Genomic DNA, 15675 nt, shown 5'->3' on the forward strand with positions numbered 1-15675 from the left:
AAACATTGCCGTCTACGTCACATCTGTCGTTGCGTAGCTTCGATTGTTTTTGGGAAAATTAGAAAATAACTAGTGTAAAAACAGTACAAGGCCAACTATTTTTACTGTATTTATATATTATTGTCTTTATTTTTATAATACGGGAAAAGAAATGAGATATAAATAAAACACTAATTGGATTTTTTACATTTTATTCAATACGACACACATATTTATTTATAAACGGCGATGGCCAGCGCTGGCATAATGTGACCAGCCCATCTGGGCTGTATCTACATTGTATACATTCTTGCAGAACGCAGCCGTAACAAGATGGACGTACATATATTATATCGTACACAGTCCACATATATACAAACTTTGGATATTGTGACATCGCTAAATGCTATATGTGTTGAGTATTTCATATCAAAAAAGTATCGACTTAACAACTACACCAAATGGTTAATAAATACCGCTACTGCCACTACACTTACTGACTACTTATAACAACAGCAAGAGTATTTCATTGCTCAATGGAATGGTAAGAATAGATATACAATAATGAAAAGTTCATATGAAATAAACTCAAAAGGGTTCCGCAAACTGGTATAACTATAAAAAATTCGTTGCACGTTAGAAAAAATAATCTAAAATTGAACGACGCGAGAGCACTTCCCTCCTGACACTCCTAATGATTTATGCTTTCCCCAAATTTGCATTATTCTACAATATATTCCATCAAAAAATTCCGGTCTACCCTCTCCCACAATTCTCTGAAGTAACTCGTATGGCAGACAAAACAACCATATATATTTTTCAGTCCGTTTCTTAAAAATAAAACCCCTTTGGACAATGATGAGTTTAGAATTCGTATTTTTATCAATCACAGTATGTGATTACACAGCAGTGTCAACTATAATTAATATATTTTAACCTATACCAGTACAAATGAACTTGAAAATTGTTGTACAATGTACAAACTTTAAAATCAAAGCAACAAACATTTATGGTCTAAAGAAGAAAGTACTCTGTAATGTAAGTGAACATCGCAACGCAAAATGTAGAAGCATGACAACTTATGAAAATTCATGGCAACATAATCTTAACTCCATTTAAAATGTAAATAAGGTAAGATTACACGAACCCAACTAACATAAGAGATGTCAAACGCGATATCCAAGTTCCTCTTTTACTGGTATGACTTATAAATACAATGATATATTTCCAATACACTCACACTGAGTATATTGTTTGCTTAAACAATATTCCTTACATTATAGGTCACATCGCTAGACAAAGTAACCACACGTGTATAATATTCTTGACGTGCATCGAGATATAGGTGAATGCCGTCGTTTTCGCTACTGATTTCTAATTATATATACGATTAATTTCATATTAACTGGAGTTATTTCTAGAAATAATAACAATCTTTATAATGTAAATGCTCTATAAATAAGTGATGAGATCCTTCAGTCTCAGACAGCTCACCAAATGACACAATTTTTTTTGTGCGACACAATAACACTTGCTTTTGTCTATTGTGAAAATATTGGTGAGGAGCTAAAATGTATAATGTTTGACTTTGATTGCGTCTGATTTATATTAAAATATTCCGTGGATAAAGACAGCTTGTGTAATGTTATGCAAAGCCTCGTTACATTTATTAATTCGGTGATACACATATCCCATATGAGTGTATGTATATATAATTATGAAGCATAGATGTTGTAAAGACCTTTGTTTTATATCTAATATAAATCAGGCACAATAAACTACCTAACTTCTAACACACACTTATAACTAGATATAAACTGCCGTGCAATGTAAAAAATGAGACATATGAAGTGAAAGAAATTATTCAAACATTAAAGTTCAAATAGTTGTGTTAGTAAAATACGCCAATGTGCAAACTTTATACGCAAGCAAGAAAAAACGATATATTTCGAATACAATATCGTTTTGTATCAGGTGTCAATAGGGCATACAGCTTAGAGAACTGTTTTTTTAAGTTCCTAACAAAAATCAACCTTCCTAATAAATTCCGTTACAAATAATTACCTAAAAATCAACATGATGTAAAAGTAAAAATGAATTAGAGAGAGAGATATTTTGAAGTATGATAGTTTTTGATTATGAACGAATATGGTACAAAAAATCAATTTTGAATATTTAGAGAGCTGGTTTCTTGTTCTTGCTCTCATAGGGGAAAGCAACGGCATCGGTAATGCTGAAGACGAATCTGTAGCAACCGAACTGCAGCAGAGCGCCGTGCGGCAGCAGCGCGGAGCCCTCCCACGCGCCGACGGTGTTCGGGGGCTTCTTGGGGCAAGTGCACGGGTCCTCCGGCTCCTCGGTCACTGGGCCCTCAGTTCTGTGGAGGATAACAAAAAATAAGCACGAATCTTAATGAGTGGCTAATCTGTATATTATCATTTCTATAGATAAAATAATAACTGCAATGACTGTCATTACTAAATCAAGCAAGAAGTTCAATCACATGCGTTTTACTTCAATCATCTTTCAATTATGTTCAGTATGCACTAAATCTGTATGCGCTAATCTCAACATTCATTATATTCAATAATCGGGAATCAAATTTAAAATTGCAATGCCTAACGGAGGATGGAGGCGGTATATTTTTCATATCATCATCAACCCATTAGTATCCCACTGCTGGGCACGGGTCTCCTCTCAGAATGAGAAGGATTAGGCCACAGTCCACCGCGCTGGCCAAGTGCGTATTAGTAGACTTCACACACCTTTGAGATTTTTTTTATAAAATCTCTCAGGCATGCATGTTTTTTCGCAATGTTTTCCTTCACCATATAGCAAGTGATAATATGCACATAACTTTAAAAAATCTAAGGTGAGTGCCTGGGATTTGACCCTCGGACCACTCAATCGAGAGGCCGAGTTTCTTGGCCAATAGGTTATCACTGCACTACATATCGTTGTAGTGCTTATCGTTGGTGAATTCCTTTCGTCTGTATGAAGCCCTCCGCTACGTGAGAATGCAGTGCGTACCTGGGCTGTCGCGGCAAGTGCCTGCCGACGAGGTTGCGCAGCACGGAGGCGCGCGCGTCCGCGGCGGCGGCGGCGCTGTGCGGCGGCTCCGTCGGCCGCGGCGTCAGGTCGCACGCGTACATCACTCCGTTCACCTGCGAGCCCCACTCCGAGTAGTTCAGCATCTCGAAGTAGTTTGTCACCTGATGAACCACACAGAGAACGTATAAGCAGATAGCCATAGATCAGTAAAGATTACTCACTCCTAACAAGAAAATGTAACCAGCTTTGACAATTGAAATTGTCACTGTCATCTATTTTCGTGTTTGAAATATATTTAAAAAATGCAGTTTGTAGATCATTTACAAATTAAACGATATTTCTTCGCACTTATTCTCCGATTTCGTATTTTTGCGCCACTTAACTGCGCATGTCGTCAGTGTTCCGCGTAAATTACACCACGACAACCATTAAATGGCTGACAGAATTATCTGTCGTTTAAGCCATTTAATGGATTCCTTCAATTACAAGGCGGTGACTATACTTATCCATGCCAATAGCCTAAACAACTCAATAAAAATTCAATTGTTTCCGTGATTTTAATCTATAACCTTTTAAACATAATTTAATTTAATCTATTTAGGTATTGCATTAAAAGTATTTATGACAAAACTATATTCTAAACGATTTCATTTGAATTGATAACTTCGTACCTGATCGCGGAAGATGATAGCATGCATTGGAGACACGCGGCGGCACTTGCCGTCCAGTATCACGTCGCAGCACGGCTGCGAGCCAACACGCAGTGAGTTGCTGCGCATCGGTATCGGCTCTTCCAGCTTAGCAATGCTGCAGCTTCTTTTAAGAAATAATTAAATTGTAATATTTACAATAAATAAAATATTTTAACAGATAATAATTTATTAAACTTTGTAGTATCAAATCTTGAACATAAATTTGTAATAGCAGTGGTATAAAGGTACAACAGGTACGTAGCAGTACATATGTAACAACTTGCTGTAAAGAGAGGTACCTTTGGAAAATAAGTTATAAATACAAGACCTCAGTAGTAACAGTAACAGTAGATATAATTTTCATTGGGTTAGGGGTTGAGGTGGACACTTACCCAATGGGTGTGCTGACGCGCACCAGGGACGCGATGATGAAAGCGTCCTTGAGCTCCGAGCGGGGCGAGGGCGTGCGCGGCGGCGGCGGGGTGGCGGGGCGCTCGCCCCACACGATCTCGGAGATGCGGTCGCGGTCCTCGCGCTCCAGCAGCTCGGAGGGCAGCGGCTGCAGGTTGACGCCGAGCCGCTGCAGACGCGCGCGCTCCGGCGCCCGGATGGCGGCGGCCGCGCGGTCCGCCCACTTGGTAGTGCCGCTCGCGCGACGCCACCCGCCCGCTATCTGCTCGCCGGCCGCGATCTACTCAACAACGTGCAAACAAACACACTCATCATCATTCATCATCGTCAACCCATTATTGTCCCGCTGCTGGGCACGGGTTTCCCCTCAGAATAAGAAGGATTAGGCCATAGTCTACCGCGCTGGTCAAGTGCGTATTGGTAGACTTCACATACCTTTGAGATATATTTTTTTTATAAACCTCTCAGGTATGCAGGTTTCCTCGCGATGTTTTCCTTCACCGTTTTAACAAGTGATAATTAATTTCTAATACGTACATAAATTCGAAAAAGCAAGGGTCACGCACCCTTGATTTTTCGAATTGGGATTTGGAACAAACACAATTGACAATAAATACTTATAGGTAATATAACATGTAGGCCTATTTCAATGGATTTTTGTTACGGCTTGCTATCAGTTGTCGCGAGGACTTCATAGATATGGTAAACCATTAAAATATAAATTTTAGCTTTATTGTAGAACGCCTAAAAACTGCCAAACATATATGGTTATCTTACATAAGCATAATATGAACAAACCTGCTGCATCCTCTGCCAAGCGAGGAGTTTCACGAGCTTCTCGTCGAGATTCTTAAGCTGATCATCGGCGGTCGCGATCAGCTCCTCCACATCCTCGTCCTGGCGCAGTATGAGTGGCTCGCGACGCGGCGGGTGGCGGGGGCTGGTGTTGTCCGCGGTGAACGCCTTGCGCCTCTTCACTGTCGTGTGGATCTGCTGCTCGAAGTCAGAATCGGAGTGGTCGCTAGTGGACGGATCCACGGGGCGCTCCTTAATTTCCTAACATTAAGATTAAGAATTAAATAATTAGCAATTTTCATGTTTTAGGTTTTTAAGATGGAGGGTTTGCCGCAAAAATAATTCAAGCACCATTTACAAATTGTATATTAATTAGTACGTCGTATAATATCAATATAAACGAACCTTTGGTTCAGTGATAGACTTGAGGTCATGTTCGGCCTCCTCCTTACTGGCGCCGTGCAGCTTGGTGGCGGTGTCGAGCGGGCACGGGCCCTCCCCGGTGTACCGCGGGCACGACATGTTCATGCAGATCTTGTGCTTCGAGTTCTCGTCTGTTTCACCTTCCTCCTCAGACTCGTCGTATGTGCCGCTAGCCTTCAGGTCTCTGAGAACTGAATGTTCTTGTTTAAAAGCTATGCTTTAGGTATTAAGCGTGCTAATTTACTAAGTGCATAAGCACATTAGGAATATCTCTAAAGTGTTCATGTCAGGAGATACATTCCGATTATATTGTATTTATGTGCCCTAATGCAGGTGTAAATATGACCATGATGATTGATAATCAGTCACTGCATTGCTATACAGGGTGAATTTTTCAAATGGGCCTACAGGGCCAAATCCAGACCATCTAGTTATGTGCGGACCATCAAAAAATCCTATTATAGCCCGAATACGGTGGACATTGTTGCTGCATCCAACTATAAAAAAAAAAAAAAAAAACATTTTATTAAGCAGAGATTTCCAAGAAAATCAACATTAACCATGTTTCACTTATTTACTCATTTAGAAAGATTATACAAGGTTATATAAAATCAACAGTAATTTAAAAATAGCTTAATATCAAAATTACTTCAACAATGTTGCACATTTATCTCGATGACATTGAATTGGGACAGTGCTCCTTAATCATTTCACCTCTTGACTTTGACCTATAACTTGCTGCCAATTTGCTATTTTTGGTTATAGAACATAAACATCGTGATATTTTTTTATAAATTGCAAACAATTAATAGATATTATAATTTCAGTGTAGCTAATAAGAGAAAAAACGAACATTATACATATTTTATGACCAAATGCATAATTATAGCATAAGGTTCATAATGATATCCTTATATTTAAATAAGCTATAAAATAGTAGGTATATATTTCAGTTTTGATTAAATTAATTAATTACTTACAATCATTGAGTTAAAAGCTGATAATTTAAGATAGGTTAATCTTTACCAAAACCTTCATCACTGAAGTTCTTGTGTGTCATGTATTTTAGCTTAATGGTCAACTGATGGTGTAAACTCACACCATCAGTTGACCTCTGATCAGAGTCCAATCTGAGCTACCTGGTGTATGACACATGTCCATGAGCACATGTATATTGCACGCTGGTTTCCTGAGAGATGTTAAGGACTAAATTGTAACGTATAAGTGTAACATCCTTACCACAAAATTGAAATCGGAATGCAGCAGCACTTCACATTGTCGTCAGACAGTTTTATGTATAACGATGCTATTACTATAGTATTAATGAGTTACCATTAGCACAACGCACGAACTCCCTGCGCGAGGGCAGCAGCGGCGGCGGGTTGGTGTAGTGCTGCTGCACCATCGGCGGCACCAGCACGCGCCCGCGCTCCGGCGCCGGCACCTTCACGCTGAGAACCACACGACACACACCCTTATAATACCTTTTTTTCCGAGGTTTCCCCCTTCAAAAGGTACCCGACGACGTGGGAGCGACGTCGGGTTAGGTGGAATTTTGCCACCCCCCCCCCCCAAAGGTGGCCGTCCTCAACTTGGAGGCCGTTGAAGAACTCCGAACACAACGCTTATAATACCTGTCTTGTATCTCACCTTGCTACCACTTGCTACCACATCCTGCTTACGCTCAATGCCATGGACGTAGCCAGCATTTGTTTCGTTTGGGGTTAAACCATGCCCCAAAAGAAGGTCGACTTTAAGTGAGTCGGCGAATAAAATTTCTAACACCTCCCAAAATATAATCCATGCTACGGGCATACTCCATAACAATCCCACTTATTGTCCCTCAATTATATTAGTTTTGGCTAATGTTTCGTTAACATACAATGTTTCGAATGTTAAAAGGGAACAAGTCAAAGTACTATTAAGTCTTCCTATTGTCGACAGCAGACCATTAGTTAGACAATCCATTTATCAGTAGACTATCGATACATAGCGGTGATAAAAGGGTGTCGAAAGAACCGACCTTATTAATAGAAATTAAATTTGCGGATTATTTGACGATTTAATCAATCGAAGAATAGTGTGGTAAGGGAGACAGACTTTTCCGAGGCGTTCCAGCTTAGTCCTCAGGTTTAGCGGCGCATCTGTGGCCGACCTCAGGTAGGAATATCTAATCCTATCTGGGGTTGATTACAGATGTCCATGGGCGGCAGTAGCCACTTACCATCAGGTGGACTGCATGCTCGTCTGCTACTCTTATATTATAAAAAATAAAATAAAAAAAAAAGTTGATGGTATATTTGTTTGTTAACTAAACACATATTTCTCTGGAACCTCTAGGTTGTTCTTATTACCTGGACTTAGGATTGGTCACCTTCTGCATTGCTTTGAACATCTAACCAAACCATAGACCAATGCCTTGAAAATTACGATTTTTTCGATACAATAATATACCATGCATTCAATAACGACTGCGCTGTCATATGGATTACGAAAGCTATTATTTAATTCATCGTCAACCCGTTAATGCCGCCATAAAAAATCAATATACAATTCTTAGATAGCGTATGTATAGGTACCTACCTATGACAACTATCTACAACAAACCTACTTTCAGTGGGAAAACCCACATGACAAATTATATTCTATTGATTTTTGTGCCCTACATAACGTCATACGTAAAGAGAAGCTTACCGCTGCCATAATGAATAGGGACATCAAAGGAAAATTGATAGCGGTAATTGCGACCAACCTGAATAAGTAAGGTTTCTAAGGAAATCAAGCTAAACGGAAAAATAAAATATTCTTGCCTCTATTGCTCCTGTTGTGCCGACTTCCAATTTACTTCTTATTTTTTTAATTTGCCACTCTCACAAGAAACTTAACCAAAAGGAAGATAACGTCTAGTGCTCTTAAGTACGTAACCTTTAATTCTATTAATTTAAACCGGCAAACTTTTTTTACTTTGTATATTGTATGGGAATAAAGATGTACTTTAGTCTCAGACGCAGACAACACTCGAGAAGATTGAGAGTCTGTACTGACCGTGAATCCCAACGTCCAGCCTGACCATTTCAGGTCGAACTGGATTTATGTTTATTATACCAAAGATTGTATTGTGAGCATTTATACCATCTTTATTTACACCCTTTGTTGGGCCCATTGTAAATAGCAATATTACATTGTGTGCTTTCAGAGTGTTCTCATGGTATAAAAAGACTGATATAAAGGACCGGATTGACATGACATGAAAAGCGCCGACGTCTTTGCAAATTAATTTCCTCGCAAATAGGGCTCTCCCCTGTGGCGTCTCTTTATGCGTACACCCCATCAATACAAGCAGATACATGTAAAGAGATATAACGATCTAACCGTCCCTGCCTCGTGCTGACCATATTGACTATTGCGTAATCAGAAAGGACATGTAGGTAGATGTAAATCAGATTTATAACCAGACCGACGCGTGTTCAGACTTGAGTACTGAGAATTATTTAGATAATTCTCTCCTGCAATAATATCCAGTGTATGTAAACGTCTATGTGTATGGGCTAGTAATAAAGACTGTTGTATGGATTTCGGGAGAATCCTTACTCTAAGATAAGTGGATGCAGCAAATGACAATTATTATTACCGTACAGTCACATCACATTGATTCATTTAGAGACTACGTAATTGTTGGTTCTTTTGAGTACTTTTTCCAGTTATATATTTTGGGAACAATCAGTTTTGCTTTGAATTATAAAATATCATCTGATTTTTGTAATGGAGGTGTGATATATTAGTGGATAAAGACATACTATTGTAAATCTTGAAAATTATGAAATAATTTATTGTATTTTTGGAATCCCTCCTGGGCGTTTTAACACAATATACTCGCTATCCAGGCACTATGTACGATTTCCATGAGTGGCATATCACATGCATCAAATGTAAAATGAACACATGCTATAATATTATATGTAAGATAATTAAAACGCAGTCACGATAAAGGTTGCAATGGAGATGAGTTTACAGTTTCACATTATACCGGCGACGCTGCCACATTATCACGAGTAGCAAGTGATATTGCTATGCGTGTGATACTAATTGGCGTGTGAGACTCATACCTATCCATATTAAGCACGTGGATACCTCAAATGCATGTGAGTACAATTTATAAAGATATAATTAAAAAACTTGTATTGAATAATTACGTACAATGGATACCTCATGGCAACCTGGCAATTTAACAAGTTATAACATTGTTACATACGTTACGATACAAATGAGTAGGACTGACAAGACGCCAGTAACCATAATGTTTCTCAAGGTTACATCTGTGTCCACAATCAGCGAAGTTACCGTCGATAATTATATCATACATCATTATAAATTTTAATATCTGCTACATTTCAATCCCTGCATTCAAAGGGTTAAAATAAACTAAGTATGAGCGACAGTCGCTCCCGGAGCTACCCCCGTCTGCGTCTATTATTACATTATTGAACGCCGGCTAGAGGGTGAGGAACGGTGAACTAAACCGAACTCTAATGACTAAAGCTACGAATCAAAGTTCCTCGTTCGTACATCGACAAATCGATATGAGCCCTAGTGTTCGAAGGTTCATCTTTTTCTGTCTGCACTCTAAAATGATTTCAGACTTTACGTGCCGATGTTATTGCGCCAGTTGGAATCGTTACTCGTAAATGTTATAAACAATATTTTGATGATGATTATCAACAAATTATTTAACTACCTATTATGTACGTCATGTTCATTGCTTTTAGTAATTTCCTGTATCACTAATAAATAATTAAAGTAACACCTGATAAAGTCGGTGAAAAATGGTAAAAGTCTAATTATTGAGACTGTAATACTTCTAAATCCTTCCACGACTACCAACTGCGACATTAATTCTAAACCCATTTACTATGTATTGCATTAACCATTTATTTTTTGTATGCATTTGGAAATCACAAAAAGGTTTACTTAAAGTGCAAATACCTCGAATACACGATGTCAACTACGACTATTTTATAGGGCTTATATTTATGTGGTCTAGACTCTAGTACTCATTATACCTGCAATCCCACGATTAAAATAACGTATTTATATTGCCCGTAATAGCTGATTTACTGTTATTTTTACTTTAACTCATATGTTACCATGATTCTTTTACAACATGTACATACATGTTGTAAAAGAACACTGAACTAAAATGCCCTTTATTTTTTATACAATTAAGTACTAGTGTAGGGTATTCATATTAAAAGAGCGAATTAAGTGTAAAAAGACGAAATTCTGGCCATATTAAGGCCATCAATTTTCTTTATAAATAAGTTGTTGTTTTAGGTCGTATGCCTATCAGAAATAATTATTTACTTTAAATCTATGTATATCGCCAAATTCGGCTAAGTGGGAAATTTGAGTATGAAGAATACATCCCATAGGAATTTCAATGATATTCCAACCACTGACGCTTAACCAACCCACTCTTCCAATCTAAATAAAAATAGACCATACATACAAAAAGTACATATACATGTAGAATACAAATTTAGATTCATTATTTATTTATCCGGCTGGTCAGGGATCCAACAGAGAACCATGTCAGATTAATGTGGGCAACACTGCCTGCAACTTGTATCGTGGAAAGACAGAAATAAAATAAATAATAAGTGTTACCGGAAAGCTGGGTTGTTCCGCCTGGCGCGACGCAAGAAGTCCACCTTGATGGCGTGCTGGTCGATGGGCCCGGAGAACTTGTCCCACAGCGCCACGCGCTCCGTCACTGATATGGAGTTCACCATGTTCCAGTCCTGATAATCAAACCAAATTTACCTTACAAACTGTATTTTTAAAAAGCTCCCGCTTGTTTTTTTTCAATTTGCGAATCCCAGTTCTCAATAAATAATTAGCTACTGAAAAGTTTTCCTTTAATATATCTTTTATGTTAAAATTTTTGACCACAGAAACAATGGGTATGTATACAAAACTTACAATGTACTGTTCAACGTGGTTAGGACACATCCAGCGTCCAATCGGCAAGGCTGTCAGCGGAGGATTGAGGCAGTCCTACAAAAGAAACCTCTATTAAATAAACAAAATATCTTCCTGAATGCTTCCTATCCATGTAAGTGGTGTACAAAGGTTCAAGGCTGTACTATTGAACATGATCAAATTCCGCAACAATAGTTATTTGTGCAATAAGAGAGCCAAGTTTGTTTTTGTTGTGCGGGCCATGATTCCGCAATTGAATCATGAATGTAGCAAGTGCTTCAAAGACAAATTATTTTGCTCTAATGTAACACATATTTAGTCTAGAAAATAAAAGATAATTGAAACAACAAAGGATGAATTAAAAGTTAACATATGAAGTGATATGTTAAAATAACAAACAACATGTACTTATGGAAACATGAGACAAAGTACAACAACGTAGTAATCCAATAATCACAATTTACATGAGTGTGTGTTTAGAACTAGTATGTTATAGTATATACCATTGCATTTATACAGGTGTGCTAAAGCATGGAATCTAAAAGAGATGTATGTGATGAGTTCATTGCATACCTGGTGAAAGAGCAGTGGGCAATAGTCGCACTGCAGCAACGGCGCGCGCTTGCTGTTGCCTCGGCACACGAAGCATTCCTTGGCCGGTGGAGGGATATTGTTGCCCCAAGCATCCACGCTACTCTGGCGCGGGTTGCTTCGCTTGTCTGAGTGTACAACACAAACAATTACAATACCCTCGCTTCATGGCACACGATGCCAATTTCCCCTATCTCCTTACCCTAGTAAAAACGGCTTCTTATCAATTTGCCATAAAAACGAAAGATAGAAAGTTTTAATAAGCAATCAAATGTAATGAAATGCATAGATAATGAGATGATAATAAATCATTATCTTTTTATTTATTTATTATGCTTTTTCCATATCTAAGGTCAAGATGTGAGTGACAACAATTTTAATTTGAATACAAATATTTCAACAAACATGATAGTTTAATCTTATGTACTTTGTTAAATATAAAATAAAAGTAAAATATTTGGTTAACCAAATAATCATAACAATTAGCGAAAATTAAACACCTTTCTCAGTCCCAGGGAATGTTACTGGGATCTTCATTTCTTGTGGTATATCGAACTGCTTTGGGTTCATGACCTTAGCAGCCTTAACCAGCAAATCCATGGGAGACAACTCCTTATCAGCTTCATTCTTTGAATCCTCTCCTTGTTCTACATCCATCTTATCCTGTGTTCCGTTATTCTCCTTAGGTGCCTGCTCTTTGGAGTCATCCTTCTTAGTGTCATCTTTCTTAGGCTCATCCTTCTTAGTCTCCTCTTTCTTAGTTTCTTCCTTCTTGGAATCACCCTTCTTCTTCGTTGATGAATTCCCTCCTCGGTTCCTAAGCACAGACAATGAAATTTTGCAAAATGTGCCTCTTTAATGATGAGTAATCAAACATGGACTGTAATACAAAGATAATTTTATATTGCTACCAATTTATATCACTACAGGAAATATAAATGTAAAACGAAATGAGTGTTCTTCTTAATGTGAACCTGAATTGCTAAATTCTAATCATTAAATTATAGAAAGATTGTATTTGATAAATTCTCAATCTTTCCAAATTTCTCTGCAAACTTTTATTTGCTGATGATCTGAAATGCACTTAGTATATGCAACTGCAGTTAATTAATCTGTTTTGCAGATATCAATTATAACAAGTAAAATTACACGAGCAGCAATAAAAAATAGCACTTTTAAAGAAATATTCAGACATGACCTACCTAGTTCTCTTCTCAGTTTGAGCCGCTGATGGGGCACTGCTTTCATCAGCACTGGCAGCATCTGAGGCTCGGCATGCTTTGCATAGCCACAGCCCAAGTGGTATATCTTCCTCATCCAATGGTGGATCGCTAGAGGTTTAATGAGAATTATACCCTTATAGTATTTGGTGTCCAAAAAAGTGAGAAATATATAACAATTTTTTGAAGGTTAAACCACCACACCTATTTCTACCTAATAACAGCAGTGTTCAGTACTGCTGTGATCCAGTTTGAAAGGTGTGATAATGCATGCTCATTTGTTACCTCACTAACACAAGGTATAATTTTTTTGCTTTCGAAAAGCCTTTAAATGTAGTAATAGAGCATAAAGCCCACCTTATAGTAAATGGTTCTTTTAAGGACATGATTAAAAGTATTCAGCACTATTGTATAAGTAGTAATAGCCTAGTGGTTACTCGACTTCACATATGTCAAAGATCAAAGATTTGAATCACAGGCATGCACCTTTCAATTTTCAAAGTGCATATTAGAAATTGTCACTCAATACAATGATGAAGGAAAACATCACGAGCAAAACTCCATGCCTAGAAATTCTTAAAAAAAGATCTCAATAGTGTGTGATTTGTACCAATGCACACTTGGTCAGCATCATGGATAATGATCAAAACCCCTCCCACTCTGGGACAAAACGGTAGTAGGACAGTATTGAATTAACACTGACTGCTGTAATCTAGTTTGAAGAAACCACATGTTTATATGTGAGCATACTTATACAGTGATATTCTTATGGTTAAGAAACTCGGCCTCTTAATTGAGGGGTGGGAAATTCAAAGCCTAGGCATGCATCCTCCGATTTTTCAAAATTATGCGCATTATAGATATTAATTATAACTTGCTTAAATGGTGAAGGAAAATGTTGTGAGGAAACCTGCATACCCGTGAAATCTTAAAAAAAAAGTTTTCAAAGGTATGTGAAGTCCACTCGTCCAGAGTATGCATTGGGCCAGCGCAGTGGAGTATGGCCTATTCCTTCTCATTCTGATAGGAGACCCGTGCCCAGCAGTGGGACAGTGATGAGTTGATGATGGGATACTTATACGAGACATTTCAACTTAATCCTTAAGGAATGGAACATATTTGCAGTGGAGCTCGGAAGTTCTTCAAACATTTCTGGTGTTTCTTATATATGTCCATAGATGGCAATGGCAACTTAAAATCAGGTGGACTGCTTACTCGTTTGCCAGATTCATTTGATAAAAGGATAGTGATGTCTTTGAACCAATAATATTGCACTTGTACATTAAATTTAATCTGCCTTTATAAAAAAATTGTTTATCTATGATAATCAATTTATTAAATTGTTTAATCAATTAAAAAATTGTTTATCTATGATAAACAATTTTTGCGAGGCAAATTCTCTGGCTATGGCTATAATAGCTATGATTTTCACACAAAAATATTTGCATGTATATATATTGCAATAACAGTAAGAATTAAAGCAACACACAGAAAGATTAGAGAACATGAAGATACCCACTAGCAGCCAAGATGAAAGCTGGCCGGGCAGCGGTCGCAGCAGATCAAGTCGCCGCCCTCGCTGCAAGCGTCGCAGCAGTCGCGGTTGTGGCCCTTACCCGGCCGCTTATAGTACGGATGTTGAGGCTTCTTGGGTTTCGGAGGATTCATGAGCTCGTCGGGCGGCTTCACCAAAGCCCGGATCATCTAAAAATCATTAACACCATAGCTACCGTGATACAGCAAAAGAAAATGGCGCCATGACTCGACTACCCTAAAACTGGATTAATTCACTTACCGGCATCAGTCCACCCGATGATTCGTATTCGTAGGTGCCGTGAGACATTTTTGAGATTCGCTGTACTTCTCACAATTAAATTTTACATGAAATGATATAAAGTTTTAAACACCACTTGGACGACAGACGACCGTGCTCACTAGACCTTTTTACATTAGCTACTTTCGTCAGACTCTATACCCTACAAAAATATTTATTTTTAAAAATATATCATACTAAACCGCGCTATTGCAGTAAGAACCTCCGACTAAATAATAATTCATATTCACAGAACTGTATTCACATACAATTTCACAAAACTTATGCCAAAAGATGGCCGCGCCGCCAATGTCTACTGTCAGGAGTGTCAGGCCAGAGTTTGTTATGTCAGTATTACCAAAGAACATAGAATTCATAAAACTGTATTATAACATAGATATGTTGCTATTAATATACATGTAAGTTTCATTTAGTACGAGAAAAAAATTAAATGTAGTTATTTCTAATTTATTTTTCTATACTTGTAAAAGTTGCTATAGAAATATCGATTTTTTTGAGATTCAACTTATTCATTAAGTATCCATATGAAACAAGAAAATTAATTTTAATTAACATTTATGCAACCAGGTCTCATTTGACCCACTAATAATTTTCTTGATTTATTTAAATTTATTTAAGAGAAAAATAAATCAGTTGAAATCGAAATCGAAATGAATCTGAAATCGAAATCACACCGTATAAATAATCACCTTTATGAGAT

At 37.7% G+C, this 15675-nt stretch overlaps 1 protein-coding gene across 2 annotated transcripts; it reads right to left on the reverse strand.

Annotated features, from left to right (window-relative positions):
- Positions 1-174: 174 nt before the first annotated feature.
- LOC140743754 (PHD finger protein 12-like) lies at positions 175-15288 on the reverse strand. Of its 2 annotated transcripts, none has more exons than XM_073075307.1 (14): positions 14937-15288; positions 14661-14845; positions 13124-13252; positions 12422-12738; positions 11904-12049; positions 11331-11405; positions 11016-11149; positions 6684-6802; positions 5334-5542; positions 4932-5189; positions 4115-4413; positions 3702-3843; positions 3010-3191; positions 175-2356 (listed from the first exon to the last, which is right to left on the reverse strand). In XM_073075307.1, exons 1-14 carry the CDS (start codon positions 14982-14984, stop codon positions 2155-2157), a joined length of 2445 nt encoding a protein of 814 aa, XP_072931408.1. In that variant the 5' UTR covers positions 14985-15288; the 3' UTR covers positions 175-2154. The 2 variants fall into 2 exon arrangements, with proteins under 2 accessions (XP_072931408.1, XP_072931407.1); XM_073075306.1 differs by having other exon boundaries at positions 3702-3846.
- Between the last annotated feature and the right edge of the window lie 387 nt (positions 15289-15675).

The sequence above is a fragment of the Epargyreus clarus genome, unplaced genomic scaffold, assembly GCF_041222505.1.
Source record: "Epargyreus clarus isolate Ecla_fem2 unplaced genomic scaffold, WU_Ecla_fem_2.2 ptg000007l, whole genome shotgun sequence".
NCBI lineage: Eukaryota > Metazoa > Arthropoda > Insecta > Lepidoptera > Hesperiidae > Epargyreus > Epargyreus clarus.

Bases quoted from the DNA above. Each gene is read 5' to 3' on its own strand.
- LOC140743754 (XM_073075306.1), bottom strand. From the start codon at position 14,984: ATGTCTCACGGCACCTACGAATACGAATCATCGGGTGGACTGATGCCG. The intron at 5,190-5,333 runs GTTCGTTTATAT...TCTTAATGTTAG, and splicing joins AGTCTATCACTGAACCAAAG to GAAATTAAGGAGCGCCCCGT. The intron at 3,192-3,701 runs GTACGAAGTTAT...GTGGTTCATCAG, and splicing joins CTATCATCTTCCGCGATCAG to GTGACAAACTACTTCGAGAT.